The sequence below is a fragment of the Electrona antarctica genome (genome assembly GCF_951216825.1).
Source record: "Electrona antarctica genome assembly, chromosome: 10".
NCBI lineage: Eukaryota > Metazoa > Chordata > Actinopteri > Myctophiformes > Myctophidae > Electrona > Electrona antarctica.
Genome location: NC_136791.1, coordinates 9,334,721 through 9,361,810, shown reverse-complemented (window position 1 = coordinate 9,361,810; position 27,090 = coordinate 9,334,721). Strand labels below are relative to the sequence as shown.

The 27,090-nt window shown below is 41.9% G+C and overlaps 1 protein-coding gene across 6 annotated transcripts in view; it reads right to left on the bottom strand.

Moving 5' to 3' along the window:
• The window catches only part of lrrfip2 (leucine rich repeat (in FLII) interacting protein 2), a 30,120-nt gene extending 17,577 nt beyond the window's left edge, over positions 1-12,543 (bottom strand). For 2 of the 6 annotated variants that reach the window (XM_079513065.1, XM_079513068.1), the window contains exons 1-2: positions 12,040-12,543; positions 10,658-10,814 (exon numbers count right to left, since the gene is read on the bottom strand). In XM_079513065.1, the coding sequence (XP_079369191.1) occupies positions 10,658-10,747 (90 nt within the window). In that variant the 5' untranslated portion in view covers positions 10,748-10,814; positions 12,040-12,543. Of the gene's footprint in view, positions 1-10,657; positions 10,815-12,028 lie in introns of all 6 variants that reach the window. The other 4 variants (XM_079513069.1, XM_079513070.1, XM_079513066.1 and 1 more) reach the window with 3 other exon arrangements.
• Positions 12,544-27,090: the final 14,547 nt, after the last annotated feature.

Genomic DNA, 27,090 nt, shown 5'->3' with positions numbered 1-27,090 from the left:
AAACAATACAGGACAACAACAGACAAGAGACACCATAGCATAAACAGAGGTCTGGGCGCATCTAGTGCAAGTATAGAATCAAGATAGAAAAAAGAAAACAGGCTATATTCAGAAAAAGTGCTAGGATATAAAGTGCCGGCATAAAGTGCTTGTTTCAACATCGTCATCATCAGCAACATATCAACATCATTTCGATCGAGGCTGTAACTGTTGCACAGGCTCTCTCTCTATACTGGCTAGTGGCAACAACTCAGATTCATGGTCGCTGGGTGCGTGGGTGGTCATCAGCCAGAATGTACAAACCAATGCTAAAAACCAATGCAATCCAGCTCTGTGTTAGGGTTTCACAGTCATTCATGTAATCCTGGCTTTGATTGGCTCAATCTACAGGTTAACTCATTGTGTGTATAAGTGGGTGGCATGGGTCTTTACTGTCATCCGTTTTTCTATTTTTCATCTTCTCTAAATATGCTCGGATACTACTGGGAAGACTGGGGTGCATACTTAGTTTAGACAGTTTTTGGTTTAGACTAGTCATTGGTTAGACCAGTCATTAGTCCTACAACTACAACCTATCTCAAACCCTCACCCTAAACCTAACCTCCCACGGGGCAGCACACCTAAACCTAACCTTAACCCATGTCTAACCAATGACTAGTCTAAACTAATTATGCACCCCAGTCTTCCCAGCTGAGCATTTCATGCCACTCTCATGTCAATATTGCATTTGTGTGCCCAATATTATTATCATCAGGTCATTAGCTTGCTCCTCACTTCTGTTTCTCTTCTTATGCTCTGGTTTGCCCTCAGACTAAATACCCAAACAGAGAGCTCTCGCTCAACGACGACCTCTGCCTCAACGTGCTCAGTTGGATGAACTGCCACCAGTAACAGCCAACTACCAGAATGGATGAACGGCCAACACAGTAACAGCCAACTACCAGCAACGGCGCAGAATACACCTAAAGAACTACAGCCAAAGATGCTCAAAGACAGGGTTCTTCTCACATTCTTAACCCATTTTGACCTGAGATCAGATTCTGAAAATGTCTTCTACATCCTGACAGTTTTCTGAAAAAGCTATGTTTCTATGTCAGTCGTTCTTCGATTTTTCAAAAATAGCAGACCTACAAGCTCGTAGCGCGCCACTCGGTGGCGCGCTATGAGCTTGTAGATCTGCTATTTTTCAATAGTAAGTAAGTAAGTAAGTACATTTTATTTATAAAGCACCTTTCGAAGCAAAGCTACAAGGTGCTGAACAATTGACACAGTAAAAACAAATAGAAACACAGAGAACACAGAACAAATACAGTTGTGACAATATAAATGAGCAAAACAAAAACAAACAAGGCAGAACAAAGACAGAGGGCTATAAAATGAATCAGGTCAAAGGTACATGGGAGAAATATTTACGGAATAAATGAGTCTTTAGGAGTCTCTTAAAACAGTCAACTGATTCAGCATTTTTCAATGCCAGGGGCAAGGCATTCCATAGGGTAGGAGCTACCAATAGCTAAAGCATAACATAATGCTAACACCAAAAGGGGTTCTCGCCCAAAACGGGTTGCTAGGACATTGTATGTGACCCACACCTATATCATCATGAAATCATGTAATATTTCATAATACTGCATTTTACAATTAATAAAGTCAAATTAAAATAATGTATATAAAAAAACTAAAGTGCTATTAACAACCTAACAATGTTGGATATCACTTCGGAGAGCTCACTCAGTAATATTGTGAGGTGCTGACGGTCAAATCATTACATGCAACAAAAGAGAGCCACATACTTTTAAATTGCTCAGACAGCATTTACTTTATAAATAAATTCTATTTATTATGAGTGTGTGGCTCTCTCTTTTCTTTTATTACATTAATACAAATGAAATGTTATGTTTTTGACTGCTGGGTAAACATTTCAAGATGTCTGTGCGATCAGATAACTTAACTTGTGAAGACCATTTACCATTGTTTTGTACTACATTTGATGGACTAAATGGATCATATGGATTTCAGCCAGGAGGCACGTTATTGTCTGTGTGGTGCATATAGTAATGACATTGTTTTGGCATTGTGTATTGTGTATGAAAAGGCACAGTGCAATGGGGAGAATGATGCTGTGAACGACCTACGATTCATGACTTAAAGGACAAAACATCCACCATGCCTCAAATCATCCAATTGCCATCCAAGGCGTAAGAAGAAATGGCACCCTTTTCACATTGGCCTATTATAGCGCCACCAGGAGGCCACAACCTGACCTGCCCTGGTGGAGACCTGTGCCCCGAGGGGCACTTTATCTAGTTTTACACTAAATGATGTCGTTTGCGAGATTAGCCACAGACAAACAACAATATATCTGGCTCTGCTTCTGCCTGGCTGAGATAATTAATCAATTATGAAAATAATAGACAGTCACAGACAGTCAACACTACTATGTTTTGGAGGGTTTTGAACAGTTCTTAAAGTTGAGAGGATGCTATCATCTCTGAGCAGTAAAAGGCAGGCCCCCTATAGCTGCTCCTGTTTTTCAGAAGTGGCAGCCAAGTACAAACTGAAGACTCAGTGAGAAGAATGGCTACGTATTGATTCATTGAAACAATTTGTTCAAGATGTGATAACATCTTAGTGGACGATCGCTTAACACGATGAAGCAATAAAACTGGTATCTCTGCTGTCGGGAAGAAACCACGTAACTCCAAAATGTTGATTTTTCAGGAAATTAAAAATATATTTTTTTCAGGAAATTAAGAAAACCTTATATTTTGAAAACAAAGCAATACTGCCTCCTCAAAATTGGTGTTGTGAGTGTGACTTCATATGTTATCAATTACTTCCATGAGAGGGGGGGAGGTGGAGTTAGTTGCTTTAGAAGACAGTTTGAGGGTCGGTCCAATGGAGTTAAGAGTTTTTGTCCAAAGCATTTTTTACTACTTTCCATTGGTTCAATATTTTCGAAACAACACAGACATAAAGGGTGTTCAATAGCACTGATTTATGCAAAAAATATAAAAAATAAATGAATAAAAAATGGAGTTAGGTGGCTTCTTCCTGACAGCAACAATATGTTCAAGACATCCTACACACATCTAATGGCTAAATCTGTTATTAAGAGTCAGTGGGCTAAACCAGTAGTTCCCAAACTAAAGAGAGATTAGACGTTTGCCCTAGTTGAAAATAGCCGATCTACAAGCACACAACATGGCGCAAACTGCAAAGCGACACGTTGTGAGAGCTTGTAGATCGGCAATTTACACTACTTGATTATTTTTTTTCCTTCATGAAATTATTGAAAAGAAATCATTGAATCATTTCATTTTTAACTCAAAACTCAAAATGTAGGAAACAAAATATAAAAGGGACAGATAAAAATTGGTCGGCGACGCAACCTTGGGTCCCGACCCAGTGTTTGGGAACCAGTGGGCTAAACGATATGATTTTGCAACATACTGTACATGCATCTGAACAACCCATTCCCTGACGGATATCTACCATCACTTTTCATACGAAATCAAATATATTCCAGGACAGCAACATATTTTCCAGGACATTCAAATCCATTTTAGCGTGAATGGTTTTCAAGGTTTGCCAGTACGTGAGGGAAGCTTGTTTTTGGCTGATGCCAGCTTTCCGTCAGCTTAATATGGAGAACATAGTATTTTACCATTAAAAGAAGGACTTACTTTTCTCTGGATGTACAGTAATTACACTGATCTTAAACATTAACTGAGATAACCTGCTATGCTGCACCATGCTACCTCCATGTCTCTGATGAAATTGAAAGGGTCCTAGTACCGAAGGCTTTGTACTCCCATTGGCTAAAAACACAAATTGTCCTGTCATCAGTTGTTGATATAATACCGGACCGGTATATATATTTTTTGCGACCACAGGTCGCATTTACTATGAAAACGTCCATTTCCCGTCAGTTAGTTAGTCACATCACGTGACATCATCAATATTATGCCCATATATTGGGAATGCCCATATATGGAGATCCCTGATGTCATCAATATTGGCCAGCAACTTTACATCTGACCTCAAACTTCTGACATTCCATATGTTGATCCTTCCCTATCCATCCTTCCTCTTCGATGTCTCCCTTTTGACTGATACGTGATATCTGTCCATTTAAACTCCAGAAGGGCCTAGTGCAGCCCTAGAGTTCTCAACAGGCCCGAAAATTAAGGCCCGGCCCTACCTGGGCCCTCATCAAACCCTGTACACTCAAGAAACTGCCCCCGCTGCCACCCTTAGATCTCCATATATGGAGCTGACCTGTTCTGACATTCCATATGTTGATCTGACCTCATCAAACCCTGTACACTCAAGACGCTCCTTATATATGGCCAGTACAGAATTAATTCCATATGTTGATCTGACCCCCCATGGCAAAGCGCCAGCACTCGCCCAGCAGTCTGCTGTCACCCAGGCGGATGCGTGCACACGACCTCGCCCCTTTAGGGCGAGGTCACATGCACTTATCTCGCCCTTAGGCGTCTTACTGGTGATAGCATCATAGCACAATGAGTGCCTGTTCTCTCTTCTCAAGTTATAATGTAAAGAACCAGCATTCTGATCAAGGATGTCATATTCATATTCAAACTGACTGGAGTGTTTTTCTACTGACAAAAATAATGATTGTGTTGCGATTTTGCCACCTGAATGTCAAAAATTAATGCAGCTTCGATATGATTCAGAAATTGCCGGATCAAGACATTTTTTAAATTGCACAGATGTACCCTGCCCATTTAGATCGAGAACCCATACGTAACTATACATTTCAACCCGGGAACCCCTTTTGGGGTTACTTGCTGTTGCGGCCAGAGGCAAGCATGCGGCGGCAGCCAATACACGACGACGATTGCGCAACAAAATGGGAACGGTGCTAGAGAGACCAGCACCAGTCGGAAAAATACATAAATAAATAAATAAATAGACCAGTCATTCCCCAATAGGGCGGGGACATTCAGACCCAAATGGCCCCCTCTCCGGCAACTATGGACATAATGCTTCATACTTCTTATCAGTGTCTCCACTGGACAGTTTGCCCTGGTTGACCAGTTGGAACCATGAGTCACAGCTTCATAATCCATGCAGAGTGAGTTCCTGGGATGCCTCATCACCAACATGTGCTAACCATTCGTTTGAGGGAGGCTAATTTAAGGACCTCGTACGGGGAAATGTCAATGGAGAACAAACAAACTGACAGAGAATCAAGAGAGGATAAACAGACAACAGAGCTTGCTTTTGTTCGGTCACAGTAAACATACTTGTTCACAAACTTGAACTACTTGCCATTTGCAAGAAGAAACACACCACATAGCAAACACAGTCTATGCTAACTAGTTCAATAAACCAGGTTGCCACCCGGGTGAAAAGTGAGAGGAGCCATTACACAATTTGCCCCCAACTGAGTCAGAAAATGAACAGGGGCTGATTATACGAGATACCTGAGCAGCAGGGGCTAATTTAGGCAAGCCCTCACAAGAACTCAAGAAGAGTCCCATGGCACAAATCAGTAAACTACCCCTGTCCCCTGCTTACCCTCCCAGTTCCTAAATATTCTGAAACGTACCATTCCACCCATAAACAACGAATGTCCCAAACCTTTATCTCTAAGTAAAGGATAGAGCCGCCCATAAACACCCAGTCTAGTGTATGTATACTGTATCTCACTGCAGACAAACAGAGTCAACATTCCGGAAAATGCTTATCAGTGCTGCCAGAATGGAAGGCCTGTGGGCATGGGCTATTCCTGTTTTGATAATGGGCTCAAGTCAAACTGAACGAAACTAACAAAAAGATACCCCCACCGACCCACTAAGTACTAAACTGTTGTCCAAATGTCGGGCTATACCATAGTATTCTACAGAGTTCCTCATTGAAGGTGAGAAGTTAACATGTTTCTTTTATTGTTAAAGGACTGAGTCAAGCTAGTAGTAAGTGCCAAAAACCAGACAGTAAAAATAGAGCAACAGAAAAAGCAACACTTGGTGAGTCAGAGGGCTTACTAACAGTAACAGTAATGATAGGTACGTGCATTCTAGTGGTGATTAAACATGAAGTGGCCTGTACATACATCTGCCTCAAAATATATATTTCCGTTTATTTACACCATCACTGCTGTAGTAAAGCAGGTTATGTTAACACATTAAAAAGGTGCTGCCTGTGAACTATTTTGTTTTTGTTCAAATGAATGTTCCAATAGCAGTCATTGCTGTTGACAAGACAAGCAATGAAAAGCAATGCAATGACACTGAGAGTGATGAAACTAATACAATATAGAGCTTTAACTTTTAGACAATAAACTTAAAAGAGAGAGAGAGAGAGAGAGAGAGAGAGAGAAATAAATACCATCAAAAATGTTTAATCAGTATAAATAAAGGAATACATTACTACCACTTAAACCTCAGCATTCGTATTCTAGGGAAAACCATCGCAGAAAATAGCAGCTAAAAAAACCAAACATTTAATGTAGAGCCCTGAGGGACTCCGTTCAACAACGTATGGGGTTTAAGTGGTTAATGATTGTTGATGTTTTCCGTTCTTGCTTATTGTAAATCGCTCCGGATTAAGGGCGTCTGCTAAATGCCTACATTTTAAATTGTAAATGATTAGCTGGCTTTGGGATGTTCCACAGATCATCACAAAGGATAAAACTAAATAAAAAAGGCATAATCCCTCAGCCCTGATAGAAAACAAATATGCATGACATGTGGCATTTATAATTGGACGTCCTGATAGTATTCACTAGCATCTGTCAAAAGTCATCCTAATCCTTCTCATCATAATCCTTTTCCAAGTGCTGGCATAAGGAGGAGTAGCTGGAGTGCTTTTGAAGCCTCTCATCTCTCATTAGCCTGTGTGACTAAAGGGCACTCATCCTTTGGCATGTCCATTGTTCACGTTGTAGATCAGTGGTTTTCAACCATTTTCATATCAAGGACCATTATTTATTCCTAATTTGAGCCACAGAACCACCATTTGATGAACATTTAGCCTCTCGGACCTAAAACTAAAGAATATTTTGTTGTCGTTTGGATAAGATGTCGTCCACAATTCCATGCTGTATTGATGTTGGTACCAGTAGGAGACGTTGATCAAGATGACAATTCTTCTACATTACATTCTCTAATTGTGTAGACTTCTTGTAAATTAAGTAATGCGGATGTTTAACATAATTCAACTCTTGAGAGTGTAAAATGAAACCAAATGGACCCAGAAGGGTCCATTTGGTTTCATTTTACACTCTCAAGAGTTAAAGATCTATAAGGGTCTATTAGGTTACCAGCTTTCCATCATTTAGCTGGGGACCACCTCCTGGAAAGCAAAGTTACTATATTTACCCAGGGTAACTGGACTAAGCATCAGATACTTGTTTACAGCCAGGCCCTGCTCATAGAACATTTCATGGTAGTGGTTCAATGCCTTGCTCAAGGGCACTTCAGCGGTGGTAATTTTAACGTGCCGGTCCGGGGATACGAACTGGCGACCTTCCGGTATCAAGACCACTCCGCAAACCGTTCGGCCACCGCTGCCAATAAACCCCTCAAGGACTCCACTGGTGGTCCCCGGACCACTGGTTGAAAACCACTGTTGTTGTAGATGGAAATGGGCATTGCCAGTTGCCACCCCAAGGCTTTTGACACAAGGCTGTTGAAGGAAGTGGAGTTGCGATGGTGAGCACATGAGAAGAGAGCAACGGCTGGCCCCTGTGCTCTGCACCTGTTGAGCTGTCTGACAGAATGACCTGCTCTGCACACCAGCACAGCTGAGCTCTGTGTCTCTGGCCTATCTATAGCCTTTGCCCATCCGGCCCCTGCAGCTCTCCGGCACCTACATCATGGGACTGGAGGGGGGGGGGGAACCTGATCGGCAGCAGCAGAAGTGCACCATCATAGAACTCTGTAGCACTCTGTGGTTGTTAGGGGCTCTAATACGTCAAACAGAAAACGGGATAACCTGGGGGCGCTGCGATACAGAGTGTGGTTTACGTACACCAGAGGAGTGGTTCTCAAACTTGTTTTGATGTCAAGGACCCCCAAATTGATGTGTATTTGGCCCCTCCTTCCCCCAAGGACCCCTGGGGTTCCCCATACACCCACTTTGAGAAGCAACGTACCAGAGTACTCCAGAATACAAGCTCATGTCCCAATTACTCATGGTAAGATGTTTGGAACCCAAATCACACAAAAAAATCTGAATGTTGCAATATAACTTGTACAGAGGACACAAAACCAAATCAGTGGAATCAAACAGGTACGTGTTTTACACCTATTCCAAAAGCTAATCTAGGACAAGGCACAATATAGGCACTATATTGGCACTACACAAAATATTTGGAATTGTCTCGCGTCACCTGCATCAACACCAGTTCTTCATCCCGAGTTCCTGATTAATATATTATTATGGTATAACAATCCACCTACGGCAAATACCGATTGATTTACTGCCGGTTATTTTCTCATAACAGATTTGCACACTGTGCACATTACTGCTAGCATAAAATATACTCACTTCAATAAATTAATAAAAAGGTTAAATGTGGATCTCAGGATCCAATGTGGAACTCTATAAAGCATGTGACGTACAGTATGTCTCCACATTTAGACAAGGTTTGAACCCGATAAAAATGAGTTAATTATTATTATTATTTTCATTATTATCTTTTTCTTCCTTCATAAGATAGTATAAAGTAGTGAGTAGTCTGACCACTTCACACAAATATTGAATCTTTAAAGCCTGCTTCATCAATTAGGTCAAAGCTGGATCAATTCTTTACAACACAGCAGCCTGAAGAGTCAGTTATTGACAAAAACTGTAATATGTCCCATGCCCTCTCCAACCAGTGAAAGAAGGCCTAAGTTGGCTGATATATTGTATATGGAAAAAGACTGCAATACGTTTCCATTTCAACAGAATGTCTTGTTGATATAAACTAGCACGCCTCAAATAAAATGGACTATGTATGAACTATAGCGTCCACTCCCACACACGATTCACACAGTGATTTCATTAATTAAATACCACAAACTCCCTTCGATCTGAACGTCTGTGGGCATGACAATGTGTATGAGGCGATCACCTAATTCCAATGCTTGGACCATGTCAGATTTTCAAGCAAGCTGCTGGTGTCTTGACTACTGTAGAATGACTGAGTGCCCAGTAATACAAGTGGTCTCAAAACTGGGCCGGGATTGTGCAGGCTCAAGTTCACAGTCTGTCTCAGCACTGATCCGTGCCAAGCACAGGCAGGCAGGCAAGCAGGGAGGCAGACAGCCTGAGACAGGCATGCTTCAGCTCTATAGACATGATGAAGTACAAGCTGCTGTGTTTTGAGAATTTGTTTGGGAAGGTGTGGTGATGTGTGCCAGGTTAGAGGCTGACCTCATGAACCCCTGCACACTAGTTGATCCAATGTTTGGTTCGCTTCAGAAAGGCTGTGATTCATTTAAGACCTGACTGGGTGGGTCAGATGACTCATGTTTCTATGATCGGCTTGCATGACTATAAAGAGAGCAAATAGAGTCTTACAGTATGCTTAGTGCCTAAGAATGGGACATCACAACTTCCATGCATGAAGACTGATACAAAAATTCTTCCAAGTGGATCAGGGGGCCTATTTTATAGGTATATTATTGACTTCTAAGAAATGTTATGCCCTGCCCTTTGTCAAGTAGATCAGAAGCAAAATTACTGACAATCAAATCTGTGCTAAACAATATGTAGCCAGATAAGATGATTAAATTGATTTGGCCAATATTATGCTAACCCAAATCTGGCCTTGCATTGCATGTTTTCACCCGTTTGACTTGTCTTCTGAGGAGAGCAAAGGAATGACAATCCTGTAGCTGAACAAAATGGAATAATCCCAGGGCAAGTCATTACAAGCCAGGCAGCCACTCTCCTCTGCCCTTTTTTTTCCACAGCAAACTAAAAACGCTACAAGCTAAGTCAATCTCTCTGTGGTCCAAACCAGCTGTCTCCACTCCTTTGGGCTGAGGCATTTGGCATTATTGACTAGCAAAACCTGAATATCCACATAACAAGACCACCTCAGATAAAGCAGCGCTATTGTGAAAATGTATCAATATATAACTTGAAGGCACTTTGTTGAATTTACCTCAGCTGAGAGGTATAGTATCTTATTTAATGTATTATATCGGCTTCATAACGATGGACTGTGCACTGAAGCACAACACTATGAAGTGCAGCGGTGGCCGAACGGTTTGCGGAGCGGTCTTGATACCGGAAGGTCGGCAGTTCGAATCCCCGGACCGGCACGTTAAAATTACCACCGCTGAAGTGCCCTTGAGCAAGGCATTGAACCCCAACCATGAAATGTTCTATGAGCAAGGCGCGGCTGTAAACAAGCATCTCGAGCTTAGTCCACTTACCCTGGGTAAACAAAGAACTTTGCTTTTAAGTTACGAACTATGACTATGAATACATTGCTATCACTTCCAAATTGCTGTATAATAGCCAGGGAGAAAATGTGATTAGTCTAAAGTTTGATATGGGGATCATCTGACGACCCAGCTTTGAAGTTGGTATGCTACATTGACCTCAGTATAAACCGTGCAACTCGATCACACTAGCAAACAACAAAAACAAAGGGTGTTTTATTTTGGTGATTCATGAATGAGCTTACCTCTCGGGCGATGCTACTCAAGGCCTCATCCTCGGCCGAGAAGCGGTCTTTAAGCGGTGCGCGCTTTCTACCAGAACCTTGTGTGCCCATGTTGCCAGTGGAACTGCAGCTCCACCAAAGATGTTTTACGGCCAAATACAAGGGACTAGGAATTCACCTGAGAAGAAACAAACATGGGTGAATATCTGAGTGATAGCTCCTCAGTCAAAAACCACACAGAACAGCCTTAAACATACATCACAGAGTAAGAACAAAACTGAGGCATTTTGCATTTACATACAAAAATGGGATACCGGCATAGGAAAAATCCCCAACCACACAAATGTGTTAAAACAAGCACTTTACTTCTGATGGAAACTCATAAATGAATGTCTCCAGTTTCAAACACTCTGGTCTGACACCACTCTCAACCCAGGAACAAAACACTATCCCTATCTCTTGGTTTCAGCCCTGCAACAATTGACTGCCGCATTCACGGAACTCATGCCTGGCTTTGGATAAACACTTGTGGCTGACAGAGACCAGCTGTAAAAATGTACTTGCAAGACCCCTGCTACCCCACAAACTGGTGAGGCAGCTTTTGGCAGCCTGAAAAGTAATTATACTTAGAATCTCGTTGTTTAACACAGTATATTAAGCTACAGATCTGAGATCACCTAACTTCACATGTTAATATGAATTATGAATATACTAATATTAATCTGATTGCCATGGATGTTCAGCAACAGGCTTATAGTGCTGCTGGGTGTGACAATTTTCCTGACCTGATCAGCACCTTTGATGATTCAAAATCAAAAGTTAACTTTTGAACTGGTTAGCCATGAAATAGGTTAACAGACAATAGACTGTGGTGCAATTTAGTCAGCATGGGCACTGATAAGTAAAGAAACGCCCAGATAGGGGAACCAGGTCGGGACACTGGAGCATGGCAAGTGAAGTTATACAGTTTAACTTTAGAGGTAGGCTATATAGTCAAGGTTTTAGACAAGTCAGCTTTGTGTCATTCATGTTACATTACCAGACTGACTGGATCATGTAAATATCAAGCACTAATACATAACTTTAGTAACGGATCGCCTGTAATTCTTCAGCTGCACAGCACAACACACATTAATGTACAACTATAGAAAACATCCTAGAGGATAGCCTATTTACTGAACTATTTAGCCCTTAAAGAATGTGTCTAAAATAAAAATGAGCTCACTGTGCCTACACCAATTGAATCACACCCAATGTGCTCTTTCATTCTACTGGCTAACGTTACTGAAAACTAACGTTGGTAGGCTAATTGATAGAGGCTAACTACCTACTACTAGCATCTCATTAGTACCTCCCAAATGTCTCAATTGAAAAGTTATTTAAAGTAAACACAGGGTTCTTACTTAAGTTGAATCTAAAGCACTGGGGGTGGAAAAAGGAAGATATCCACACAAAATCCACGTCCTCTCCTCTGCAATGACCCCCCCACCATTGAAGGCCAGTCCCCCTCAGTCCGTAGGCTAGCTAATACTTTTAGCCAGCTAGCTTGGTTTAGCCGGCTGCTAGGCTAACCTCTTCGACTCTTCCTATGACAGACAAGGCAAACTGCCACTGCTCGTCACGTCAGGTTACTACACACCCCCCAAAAAAGAAAAATGTATATGGCCCACGTCGGTCGAACCTCCACAGGCAGGCTAGCCTCGTATCGATACTCCAGTCCCAAAGGTGTACCCCCGTTCCGTCCCCTGTGGTCGTTTTACACAGCCATTCAGCCTCTCTTCTTCAAAGGTTCACAGTGTTTTTGTCCACAACTGACAGCTGTCATCACAGTGTGCGCTTTTTCCAGTCCACTCCTCCACTGTCCCTCCTGTGTCCTCCACCTCCCCCTCCTCTCCACCACACACTGCTGGAATGAAGGTCCCGGATGTGTGTGTGTGTGTGTGTGTGTGTGTGTGTGTGTGTGTGAATGAGAGAGAGAGAGAGAGAGAGAGAGAGAGTTTTATCCATCATTTGGATCACTGCCACTAAAGGACAAAAACTATACAAACTATTTGTTGCCACTTGCCACACAATGTCAGAGTTGTCAGGGGGCCTATCTACCATTTATCCATTCAGCATGACTGAATAATGCCCTGAAAGTTGACATAAAAATTATAATGCAAATAAAAACAACAAATAATTAAATGTATTGTATGTTAATAAATCTAATGCTTTAATATCCCTTAAATAGGGAATCCATAGCTCAATGGGTAAATCTGCTGGACTCCCGTAATATATGTTCTTGTCCACACGGAGGCAGTAGCGGATAGAAAACCAGTGTGACTGTCAGCAATGGCACCTGTTTGCAAATTAGGCTATTAGCCACGTGTCTGGGTGAGCGGTAATTACTTTGTTATTACGTTTGTTTGTTTGTTTGTTTGTTTGTTTGTTTGTTTGATTGATTGTTTGTTTTGAGTTTCCACTGAACACGCACTTCTGGTGGACAGTTGAAGTGACATGACACCCTCACAGAAAGCACTGCAGTATCGGCTGACAATCGTGCAGTATCGGCTGACAATCCAAATTATCAGTGTTTTGTCAAAGATCCAAACTCCAATCCAATACTACCCTGGCTACTGGGCCAGGGTAGTATCAGTAGTAGTATCAGTGACCTGTATGTGGCAGCGGTGGCCGAACGGTTTGCGGAGCGGTCTTGATACCGGAAGGTCGCCAGTTCGTATCCCCGGACCGGCACGTTAAAATTACCACCGCTGAAGTGCCCTTGAGCAAGGCATTGAACCACTACCATGAAATGTTCTATGAGCAGGGCCTGGCTGTAAACAAGTATCTGATGCTTAGTCCAGTTACCCTGGGTAAATATAGTAACTTTGCTTTGCTTTGCTTTGTAACCGCACAGAACAGTGTGTCTCCCCCATTATGGCTGAATCCGCTGTGACCTGATTCAGTGCCATGATGTCAACGTATGATTATGGTGACAAAGCACACCTTTTGGTTTTAGGTTTTAATTTTAAACCAATGTATAATAATAATGTAGGCCTACTATTTAAGGAAGTGGAGAAACTACTTTTTAAGGAACTATTTTTTAGCTTAGTCTAGCCTACTACACTCTTGATTGTCCATAGTGGTGCTTATGCTTAAACATTTAGCTATCACTTCACTAATATAGGCCCCTGTACTATAACAACAATATCTATTCAATTCATAGATTATCAACATTATAAATAGCCTATGAGGATTGCAAGAGGGCAGGCAAAGCTATAGGGTAGCACCCACACAACAGATAAAGTCAGCAAATGTCAGCAAATGAATCTGTAATCTGTATTACCCATATAGAGTTATATCATATACTGAAACTCTATGGTACTACTACAACTACACCTATATATTATTATGCATTAAGTAAGGTTTACTGCCTTCATTTTATCCACTTATACACTTTCTATACATGATGCCACCGGTAAGAGGGATTTGCGTGTGTGCGTGCGTGCGCACACACACACACACACACACACACACACACACACACACACACACACACACACACACACACACACACACACACAGGGAGAGATCGAGACATTTTTCATATTTTTCTTCTCCATAGAGTGGTAATGACTGTTTTCCCTCTGATAACCTCTTGGATTAGACAGTCTCTTAACACAGAGACCACATGAGCCATGCAGTCTTTGTGGTGCAGCTCATGAAAAGGTTTCATGTAGTCATCATTTCTAACATGAATTAACTGTCTTTCATTCTGTCATCATTTCTAACATGAATTAACTGTCTTTCATTTTATATAGCAGAATCAGTGTCTTCTTTTAAAATGCTTTTAAAAACACATCTGTATGCCATGTGTTTTCCTAATATTGTTTTTAAATTGTTTTATTGACCTGTTATTCTTTCATGTTTTATTGTTTCTGATGTTTTGATGTTTTGTTGTTTTGATGTTTTTATGATTACTGTTTTATAACCTGTCTGTAAAGCACTTTGTAACTATATGTTTGGAAAGGTGCTATACAAATACAATTAATGAATTCATTCATATAGTCATCATTTCTAACATGAATTAATTATTTCTTATAATATTTTTAATTATTTCTTATAATATGTCATACAGTGACAATAATTATTGCCACCATAGGTCGCATTTACTATGAAAACCTGCATCTCCCATCTGTTAGTCACGCCTCCATATATATGGTCACGCCTCGTGACATCTGACATGAAATATGACATTCCATATTGATCTGACCTCATCAAACCCTGTACACTCATGACACACTCCAGTGTCTTGAGTGTACAGAAAGTACAGAATTCATTCCCTATGTTGATCTGACCCCCCCATGCCAAAGCACCAGCGCTCGCCCAGCAGTCTGCCGCCTGCCGGCACCCAGGCGGATGCGTGCACGCGACCTCGCCCTTTAGGGCGCGGTCGCTTCTCACCCTCATGGCATCTTACTGATAAATAGGGTTAGATATCACTTCAGAACAGAGTACAATAACTAGTACAAAATATGACAAGGTTCATGCAATAATAAATCTAGATACATTTTGACTATATTATTAAGAGTCATATTATTATACTAAATTATAACTAAATTATTTTACTATTATTATACTACAGACTACTAAAGACAACCTATAGTGATGACTGTTCTGTCTGCCTAAATTGTTATTGTACATAAACAATAAATGATCACGATTCTATGATGGACATTATTGTTTGCAATTTTTGCCCAAGCAGATGGGCCACAGAAAGCTGAAACTATATTGCACTAACCACCATCATCATTTTCTTTTAAATATATCATTTTTTTAATATATATTTCTACAATAAAATTGTGGAAATGTATAGCCCAACAAGTCAACGTAAGCGTGAAGCCGTACCAAGCCAATAAAAATGTATTCTTGCTCTACAATGCAGTTAAGGACATGCATTGTGTGAAAGGTTCTTGTGTGACAGAGGGAAGGAAATGCTTTAATACTCAAAGATTATAGTAAAAGTGTGCATATTATTAGACAGGCTTCACATCAAAGGTGGAGGTTGTGAAGACAGACAAAAGGCCTTTAGGCCGACAGACAGCGTTTTATAGTGTGCTTGTCTTAGCTTTACAGCCCGTTAACTCATAAACACTTGAATGCTCTGCTTGTTTTTCTGGAATGGACAGGGGTGTACACAGCTGGACGGTACCGTCTAGCAAGATTGAGAGATATGTTCACTTTGGGTCCAGGCTGGACCCAACATGAACATATCTCTTAATCCTGCTCGACGGTATCTTTTTCTTGTTCAGTTAATTTCCTACTTAGCCATTGTCCACAGTCCTGTCAGTGTGCTGTCCTATGAGTGTGTCTGAGAGTATATTGGTTGAATGTTGCTTTGTGTGTGTAGCACCAGACGGTGCTACACACAGGAGGAGTCTCCCACTGCGTCTCCAACGGCACTGTCTGAGTTGTTAACTGGTCTGCTTATAACTAACTCTGACTCTCCTCAGACAGGGGCTAAGAAAGGATGGAGCCCCAATATGTAATTACCCGACAGGGAGCAATGCCTCTCCCCATCTCCCCATCTCCTCTGGAACCCTTTGAAGCTGCCCCATGGGGAGCTGTTTGTTATCGGGACACATGAGTCATTGATTACCCCTTTTGCGGACTTCCAAGGACAGTGTGTAGAGGGAATAGACATAGCAGGGGGATGGTTAGTGTCCTCAGTCCGTGGAGACAAAAGATGGCCCTGTGCCCAACTGCCCATGTCAGAAATTAAAATGCCTACAGAATTGCAATGTGTGTTGCCTGCCTGGACAGTGAGCTGCATGCCGTGCTGTTGTTCGCCTGGAGAGTTTGTTATCTATCATCTTGTTCACACTTGCAGACACAGAATCCATGTTTATGCTCTCTTGTTTTTAATGGGTGCCTTTTCTTTTTTTCCTAAGCAGCATTCTCAGTTGAATGGCCTCGTAAAGATTGCAGCTGCCAAAGGTCATAGAATGTAGTGTTACTACATATAGTATAGCAACAATAAAGCCTTAAATATTGCAACTCTAAAGCAATCTTGATATACAGTATACATGTGCTGCACAGGGATAAGTTATTAGTTAGGAATTGCTTCAACTAGCTTTGGGAAAATACATCTTGGGTAAACAAAATGAGCAGAGCAAATAGATCATAAACCAGACATCGTAAAATAATTCTCTTTATGTCTCCAAGCTTCCAAACTGGACACCTGTGGACATGAACCCAATGACTAGTTATGTTGACTAGGTGTGTGTGTGTGTGTGTGTGCGTGCGTGCGTGCGTGCGTGCGTGCGTGCGTGCGTGCGTGCGTGCGTGCGTGCGTGCGTGCGTGCGTGCGCGTCACAGATTCTTAATGGCTGCTAAGGGAATGTACATTGCTAGGCACGACGGAATTGTTGACCTATTAGCTAAGGACACATATGTTTCATCATCTGCCAAAATGTATAAGCACTCGTGTGTTTCAACTGCCATATGTTCATGCACAATAATGAAAATGATGCCTTTTTAGATGTAACAGCTAATACACCAGATGTTGTTGTTGTTGTTGATGAGGACAGTAGAGAAGTGACCATTTTGGAAGAGGAATTCCAAGCTATTATACAGCTTGGTTACATATGTAAACTACTTGTGTTCATATTTGGAAGCCTTGGTAATGTCCATAAATCAGTCGTGAGGGGCCTGCAGATTGCAGGAATGCCCAAGCCGAGAGCTAAGGCACTGGCAAAGTTCTGTTCAGTGACTGCGATAACTGGCAGGATGCTTCCTGTACCTGTGATCTGTATCCTGAAGCACTTGTTGAGTTTTCCAAATGTGTGTGTGTGTGTGTGTGTGTGTGTGTGTGTGTGTGTGTGTGTGTGTGTGTGTGTGTGTGTGTGTGTGTGTGTGTGTGTGTGTGTGTGTGTGTGTGTGTGTGTGTGTGTGTGCGTGCGCGCGCGCGTGTAGGTATGTGTGTGCGTGTGTAGGTATGTGTGTCAGTGTGTGTGTGTGTGTGTGTGTGTGTGTGTGTGTGTGTGTGTGCGTGCGTGCGTGCGTGCGTGCGTGCGTGCGTGCGTGCGTGCGTGCGTGCGTGCGTGCGTGCGTGCGTGCGTGCGTGCGTGTGTAGAGGTCAGACAAGTTGTTTGTTGTTTTTCAAGCAGATTAAGTGGAACAAAATCTAAACAATTGTATAAACAAATACACGCACAAAATCTACATCAAACATATTCTCATATAATCAAATGCTTTGAGTAAATGTTTTAAAATCCTATAGTGACAGCTGTTCATTTAACATCAAACATGTTCTCATGTAATCAAATGCTTTGAGTTAATGTTTTAAAATCCTATAGTTACAGTTGTTCATTTGATGTTTGTTCTCAGTTCAATTCCCAGTTCTGTCTTTGATTATGTAGACAGCATTTACGCAACATTTGCGACTCCCACGACACATGCAGCTATAGAAAGCAACTAGAAACAACTGTCACGGAGATGTTCAACTGTCCTTTCACTGCCAGTCAAGCATTTTGTTCCCTGGGTGTCTTTGTTTTCTCACACAGGTCTGTAACCATGCTATCGCCTACTCTTGGGGAGAAGAGGGGGAAGAGGTGTGCCGTTCAGGCCTGTTCAGATGCCAAAACAGTAATCAGCGGCGTGTGGAGCCACAGACAAGGTTAGGTACATACTACCGGGGTCATTCCTATGTTCCCCAGGTTCTATGTTCCCTAGGTTCTATGTTCCCCACTCCTCTCGCCCCCCCCAAAAAGGTTCTATGTTCCCCGCTCAACCAAAAAGAGGTTCTATGTTCCCCACTATGGCTCTGCACTCAACCAAAAAAGGTTCTATGTTCCCCACTCAACCATAGGAGGTGGTTGTGGACAGTTTAGATGTCCGCCTACCAGTGACATCATCAACAGGGCTTTCTATTCATGGAAAGTTAACATGTCATTATGGACTACCTACCTACAGTCCTACACACACCCAAGTCATTGTGGATGACCACAGTGGGACAATTGTAGCCTTGGATGAGCAAAAATAGCCTGCAGCAGAGAAAGTTCAAATGGCAGGGGAAGGAATGCTGCTCATTTATCTCAGGGCCATGGAAAGGGGTCTTTTTGATGGCATTGTGTCTTTACATTTCTGGAGATGAATATCTATGATCTCATATTAGATAACTTAATGTGGTTCTTCCACTTTTTTGCCGTCGTGAATCCGCTATTGAATAATTTCAAACAGGAACCAACTGATCAAAGTTGTCATGTAATATGTGCAATGTGTTTGTGTGTTTGCTAAGGAGTTAGCAAAGTTACTATATTTACCCAGGGTAACTGGACTAAGCATCAGATACTTGTTTACAGCCAGGCCCTGCTCATAGAACATTTCATGGTAGTGGTTCAATGCCTTGCTCAAGGGCACTTCAGCGGTGGTAATTTTAACGTGCCGGTCCGGGGATACGAACTGGCGACCTTCCGGTATCAAGACCGCTCCGCAAACCGTTCGGCCACCAGTTGTGCATGTGTATGTTAAGAGGCAACTATATGTAGGCCTATACATTTCTATATTCAATTTAACAGCGTTTCACCCATTTCCCCTCTGTCATACTAACACCAATAGTTAGCCTAGTATCCTCATGGGTGGCGTTTCTTGACATTTGGTTATTGACATTTGGTGGCAACGTGTTAGATGAGATGAACCTCACACCAATGGCCAACACCTCATTCAGCCATGTTGTGTTTGTGTGTCAAAAGGAAACTTGTTTTACTATCAGCCTACCAAAGGAGCACAGCAGTCCTTCTGAGCTATGTGTGAAAGTGTGTCACTGTGCAGTGTACACAGTTGATATTATTCATGTTAAAGGCATTCTTTAAAGGTATAGGTTCAGTGTAAATGTTTTTGGTTTTATAAGGTTAAAGCTCTATATAACAGTGGTTTTCAACCCTCATCATGTCAAGGCCCATTATATATTCGGCATTTGAGCCACGGACGGACCACCATTTGACCCACCATTTGACCCACCAACAGACCCACCATCAGACCCAAAACATTAAATATTTTGTTATGGTTGGATAACATTTTGTCCACAATTCCATTCGGTACAATTCTTCTACATTCTATATTTTTGTGTAGACTTTGTGTAGATGTTTGTGTAGACTGGCTGGGGACCACCTGGAATCCTCTCAAGGACCACTGGTGGCTTATAGAGCTATTTAACACACAGAAAATCACAGGCTGCTGTATTTTATAATATTGTGCAACTTGTTTATGCGAAAAACTTGCCCTGCTTAGTACGATTGTTGTTTTAAGGTTCTGACATGAGACAAAAGAGAGACAAATCTAATCCCTACTTGGATCATAATTCATATAGCACAAAGAGTTGTCATGTAATGAGGATAGATGATGGCACCACGCTCCTTCAGACTCGAGACAATCTCTCTACCTAAGGAGTCATGCGTGACAACACCTCATTCTCAGTTGATAATCTTGTTGTTATTTTTGAGGGGCGCTAGCCCCTCCTATATTCAGCTATTAGTGTAGATTTTCGTCTTACACAAACATTACATTTCCATTGACAATGAATGGAGAATTTACGTCATATGTGTCTGAGCAAATTGTATGTCTTTAAATGTCTTAATGAATTGAATATGGTCGTCATTGGAAATAAGCCCCTAGGGCCTTTTATGTTATTCTTTTAACAGCCATTGTAAATCTGTCTGTACTAATTGCAAACTGTTAATAAAGTATTCAATCAATCAAAAAAATCAATTGACTGAAACAGCAGGGCATTGTTGATCGTCAGCACTCAGGATGTGATCCAGAGCCATAAAAGAAGAAAACCTTGGGGTCTCTGAAAATGTAAGACGACGGCTCAGAGTAGAGGAGAGGTTGGCATGCAATTTAGTGAGTTTCTTTAGGAATATTTGTCATAGGCTGTGAGCCAATAGCAACAAGGGGGAGGGACAAACTGGGAGGCCATGATCAACAGGATCATTATGTGGGTGGATATGCCTACCGGTATATCTAAATCCCGGAGCGGTTGCGCAAAGACCTTTTTTTTGTTGTTGAATTACTCATGACAAAGTTGTAAAAGTCAACAGTATGTATATCCATAAAATAAGCAAGCTGCACGCTAGCAGACAATACACTAGTTCTGTCTTTCAATCATTTTATTATTATTGTTATTATTATATTTTCACAATCTGATGCACAGATACACCGGCTACTTTCTAATGTTTTGATAATTCGCGCGACAGATGTATGCATATGACGGTATAGAGTTTCATGTGACAAGCTTAAACTATAGTGTATTTCATTAAGAAGAAGATCAGGTTTAATGTAATTGTGAAAATAATAATAATAAAATGATTGAAAGACAGAACTAGTGTATTGTCTGCTAGCGTGTTGCTTACTTATGTTATGGATATACATACTGTTGACATTTACAACTTTGTCAACAAAAATACACACACAAATAAATTGCATTAAACAGTGCTGCTGGGCGGGTCTTTGCACAACCGCTCCGGCATTGGAAAATAAGCGGGTGGATATAGGCTAAGCTAAAAAGGGGCGTGACCCAAAATAAATTGCAATAGAAATCGTTCAAGGTTTTTTAGGATCCTTAGGGTCATCCAAATAACATATTAAAAATTGATTACTTTGGGGTACAATTGAAAACCTATATAGGAAACTAGGGGTTATTCATGATTTCTGAATCCATTCCAAGCATTAGTTTTGCACGAAAAACACTCCTTGGGCTAAAAACGTCCATAGCCACTTGCCCAAATGTGTCCAAATGTGATGAATTCATCACATTTGTGAAGACGGCTATGGCCGTTTTTAGCCCAAGGAGTGTTTTTCGTGCAAGACTAATGCTTATTCAGAATCATGAATAACCCCTAGTTTGACATATTGACACATGCTACATGAAATTTGACATTTGTGCTTGTTTTCAATGGTACCCCAAGGATCAACCCCTTTTTAATATGTTATTTGGATGACCCTATAAGGATCATACCTTGAACGATTACTATTGGAATTTCTTTTGGGTCAAATCTTAGATTGACTGGCCTAATACGTGGAGGATGCCCTGGGGCTGAGTTTCCTTATCAGGGCTGCATACGTCACCCACCCATTACAGTCCCTGGAACCTTTGATATGGTTCAGAGGTGACACGCCAACGCATGCGACTCCCAGAAGTTAGAACCCAAAGCTTGCAGCTGGGGGCCGGTATGGATGGCACCACTGTGACGCGGTTCTGGTTAAGCTATAGCTGAAATCCTGGAGGCAAGCAGATTGGAAGAAAAACAGACCAGACCAGGACATCACAGTGGTTGATAACAATCTGGGAACCAATCAACCCATTTCAGTAAAATGGGGAACTTTTGTTTTTGTCTCCTCCCATTTTCAGCCCATTTCCTTCCAGATGCTTCTGTGGGTGTGTGTGTGTGTGTGGGGGGGGGGGGGTTACCATCCATGTGTTATGCAGGCAGGTTTTATGCTTAAGCACAATAGTATAATATATGGCAGTGGTTCCCAAACTTTTTCATGCCAAGGACCCCCAAATTGACACTAATTAGCCCACGGACCCCCATTTGAAAACATATGCCAGGGACCCCCATAAGAGAAGATGTTTCGGACCACTGATATATGGGACAGAGTGTCGGGGAAACGTCCCTGCCACCGCGCCAACACCTCTAGATGTTCTGACCAGATGCCCCCCTTTGCGTGGGACAGTATACGTCCCACATTTACAAGACTTTTCAGGCGTCCCACAAATTGAGACCCTGTCCCACATTGTGACTGGCAGGCATCAGTGTTCAAATGACCTAAAATAGTTAGTCCCCTAACAGAGTAAAAGTAAAAGTCCGGAATTCAAAATGCACTTGAGTACAAAAGTGCAAAAGTGTTGGCATTAAAATGTACGCAAAGTACCAAAAGTAGAAAGTACTCATTGTGCAGAATGTCCCATTATATGTTTTCAAATGTATAATAATCTTTTGAAAATAGCAGAACTATAGCAAGATCTGCTATTTTCAAATGGCCAAAATGTGTACGGGGCTGAAGTGTTTAATGTATGTTTTGTAATAATGAAAGTAACTAGTAACTAAAGTTTTCAAATAAATGGAGTTGAGTAAAAGTACAATATTTGCCTCCGAGAGTAGAAAGTATTGGAATTACTCAAGTACAAATACCTCAAAACTGTATTTAAGCACAGTACTAAAGTAAATGTAAATGTATTTACTTTTACTTCTGCTCTGTCCCTCTGCTCCCAGGCCAGCTGATGACCCTGCAGCCTGGCACAATGGCACCGCTGGAGGTGTGGCTGCAGGCAGCACGTGTGCGCTCACTCACATCTAGAAAAACATGTCTTCAATCACAATTCTGGAACAGTTTCTTTTGAAGCAGCCAGTCAAGTGTTGTGGTGTTCGTCTTTCAAAGCCCTTTTATGTCGATTGCCCGAAGCAAGTTTTTCAGTGCACTTGTATAATTGTATTATGTGTAAACACAAGTGGGGCCTTTAATATACAGGTGATTAGCTGTGGTTCACTTGTCACCATTTGGTTTTGAAAACATTCGTAACAACAAAGTAGTAACAGGACCCACATCGGGAGGGAGGACCATGTGATGTGACACACACAGGCCATGAGACACTGAAGTAATGGTTCTAAATGTAAGCCCCTCATTAGACACCAGCCTCTCTCAGTGCTCTGTAGGGGGCTATTCTGTCACTTTGGCTATCAGGAAATGGAAGGGCAGGAATGTGAAGTTTAGCACCAGTCAGCTGACTGCTCTTTGAACTTTCTTTCTATATTCTCTTTTCTCCCTGTTGACTAATTATTCTCTTTAATTATTTTTTTGCTAAAAAATTATAAATAATAAAATGTTCACAAATATTAACTACAAATTGGGCTTGTATCAGTTATTGTATTTTCTTTTCTTAATATGGCTTAAGTGGATACAAAGGGATCACTGCTGTAAATGAAAGTGAATGGATGACCTGTATTACCCATTCATCAGCTATTATATGTATCTTCAAGGACTTATGTTTGATCGAAAACTTGCCTTAGACGCTCCACATTATTATTTGTTCTTGCTCTTTTAACTTCTATATGAAACAGTATACATTCACTCCTGTGTTGAGTACTCACTTGGAAATAGTTAGGGGAAGAAAATGCAACACGCATCCCTGATATCAGGCCATAATATCCTTTTAAGTGACTCTTAAGTGACTTCCTGATTCCTCACAATGTGAACCACTTTCTCCGCCATTTTACAGTGACGTAAAACACAAATTTGAAGGGAGTTGATAGCAGCTTGAGGGCATGTTAGATGCACTTTATAGCTATAACACAGTTGGTGGGAGTTGTCAAGAAAGTACAATCTGGCACTAAAACACCAAACAATAAGCGGTCTGTAAGTAAAAAGTATTCACCTTTAGTTTCTTTGTGGTCATTACCCTATTTTAGCTTATTCAAAAATGATGAGAAACAGTTTTAAGGAATCGACCTGGGTGTGTCCACCAGTAGTAGAAATATATAAATAATCTTTACTCCAAATCTTACAGAACAACAGCATCAATTACCATCCATTCAGTCACAGGGGGCAGGGTAAGCCTTTCATTATGGCTAGACAAGAGCACCTATATCACCGCATAATGGAACTGATGTTTACAAGCCAGCCAGGCAAAGACAATTATTCTGTGAAGCTGCAACCACTCCAGACACTGCAATGGTGTGTTAAGCCCGATTTATACGTTTATACAGAGCTTCAACGTTTGGGTAATTAGTCCAACGCCAATTACCGCGTATATTGGCAACACAGTATGGTACACATTGCACTGACAACATTGGTGTTGGCTTTATTTGCTGACGGCCCACATTTAAAAAAAACAGGGCAGATTACTGTCCCCTGGTTCTTACTAGAGATGTCCCGATACTGTATCGGTATCGGGAAAAGTATCGGATCGGCCCTTATTTGTCATATCGGGTCATATCGGTATCGGCAAATGTGCCAGTCTAACCACCGATCTGACACAGGAGTAAGGGGTTGACACTATGGCAGGTTAGGTAAATAAAATGTTGGGACATGTGGAGTGGACATTTGAGTGAGGAGTCTGCAATAAACACAACACAAGATATATAGCTAGATAGCTATAAACACAACATGAGATCACGACACTGGTATCAGTATTCAGTATCGGTATCGGCTAACACAGAAATTGAGGTATCGGGATCGGATCGGAAGCGAAAAAAGTGTATCGGGACATCCCTAGTTCTTACTATTAGATCCTTCTATAAATCTATAAATACAAATACACTTAAAATCACTGAGGGCTCTACTATCGTCTGAGTAAGAATGTCACATTGTGTGCCACTGCCAAATGTTGAGCCGTGACCTGTAGTGTGATGTGTTCTATACGCCAATGTCGCTCAACGGCGCTGAACACTGAAAATAGCCGATCTACATGTTCACAACGTGGCACAGATGCAATGTTGTGAGCTTGTAAATCGGCTATTTGTGGCGTGCAAACAGCGCTGCAAGATGGAGAATAAATTGAGCTTAAGATATAGGACTACTGTCTGCATATAGGATTCAGGGCAGGCTTATTTCACTGCAGCTATTATGGAGACCAGCATCCTGTTCTCACTATACACAGGATTGCCTGAGACACTTGGTAAACACAGGAAGTACAAAGCCTTTAACTACATCCCCACTGTGTTTGGAGGACTGCCATGACAACACAGTGAATCTCCCAGGGCTGTTGCGCCGTCTGATTGGTGGAGGCACACTGAGATATGCCCAGGCAGTGCCCCTCTGTGTGAGGGCATGAAGCTTTGGCTTACGCGCTGTCTGTCACAAGCCGCGGAAATGGCGCCGGCCTTTCACTAACAGGGTCGCAGGATCACTCTGAGAACCTGAGAATTCACTGTGGGGAACGTTTCACAGCGCGCTTCATGCCAAAGGAATGTTTGAGGATAAAAATCTAAAATAACTGTAAACACAGTAATCTGCTCCAGTCCATGCATCTTTACGGTGGGGTCGTGTGATAAGGCCAGATGAGGAGACCTGTGGGTTGTGGTGCATGTGTGCCTGCGTTGGCCTTTATGTGACGTGGCTTCATGAGGATCTCCAGACAGCTTTAGATTAGACCCTCGCTTCTGGAACAACTGTCAAGGCTAATCTGTCGTGTGGATCACAGTTCATCTGGACGCCAGATCTACAAAGAGCGAGGACCAAAGCCGACGTTCCTCCCCCTTCTCTCTACATTTCTCTCCCTCACTCTCTTTGTCTTTTACTCTTCTATAGTGTGTCCCATGTTCCTTTTCATATAAACACTTGTCCAGTACGTGGCCAGAAAGGTGAAAATGACTTCCTTTCCAAGCAACCTGCTGAGGGCGTCCTGGCACTGATTGATTTGAGTGGGGGATGTGCAGCTGCTGTGGGTGGTGATGAACAGGACCGATATTGATCGGACTGAAGCACACCCCAGTGACAATCAATAGAATGGATTGCTTGGAGGGGAAGTAACTCTGTGTCAATCCTCCCCCAAATTTGAAGTAAGGCCAAAAAGGATGTTATATATGTGTCCTTGAGCAATATGGTCAATGACGGAGGAGTCTCCAAGGAGTCTCTCCAAGGCAAGCAATCTCTTGCCTATGACATCTACTGTACCCGTCAACCTTTCCCATGGTCGGGAGATTATGTTAGTTGAAAAGGGGTGTTTTTGTTCTCACGGCAAATAATAATTGTTGTTATGAACAGGGACATTTAATGGACTACCTTGCCATGCGAGATGGGTGACTAATCCTAAATTGTTCAAACATTACCATTCACCCTTTTAGCCCTGATATGCTGCTATCAGGCTCGGTGGTGTGTTTTAAAAGCTTTGACACCCACTCATAGTTAAACTAATTACTACCGGCCAATAATGTAGGCTGGTGTTTTATGGGTCTTTACACCCTTCTATAGTTCTCTCAATAGGCCCGCTATAGTATAGGTGCAGAGATGAACAAAACCGGATCGCAGCTGTCATGTCAGCCTCTGGCTTTATCGGTTAACCTCATTTCAGTCAATTAAGTAGATAGTGTATCAGTGCCAACCCAGTAGATGGATAACTGGAGTTAGATAGGATTTTGGAGGATTCTTTGATCCTGACTGACCGACTGACCTCAACCATATATATGCAACCCAAACACATTCCCATCCTCCGTTCTCTAAAGGTGTTATGATAAAACGGACCCCCCCCCCCCCCGTCTGCTTTTCATTGCAGAGTAACAAATACTGCAGGGATGTAAGATGAGGGATATCAATTTCAGTCCGTTCTCTCGAGACCCTTCTCTAAACCCTCGGTCTGACAAACCGTCCCTCGGTGTGCCACACTGGATCGTCCTGTTCAAAGGGGCCCGAGGGGGTCAACGTTTTCTCTTTTAGTGACAGTGTTCAGCCAAAACAATCCCCCTCTACATCCCTAT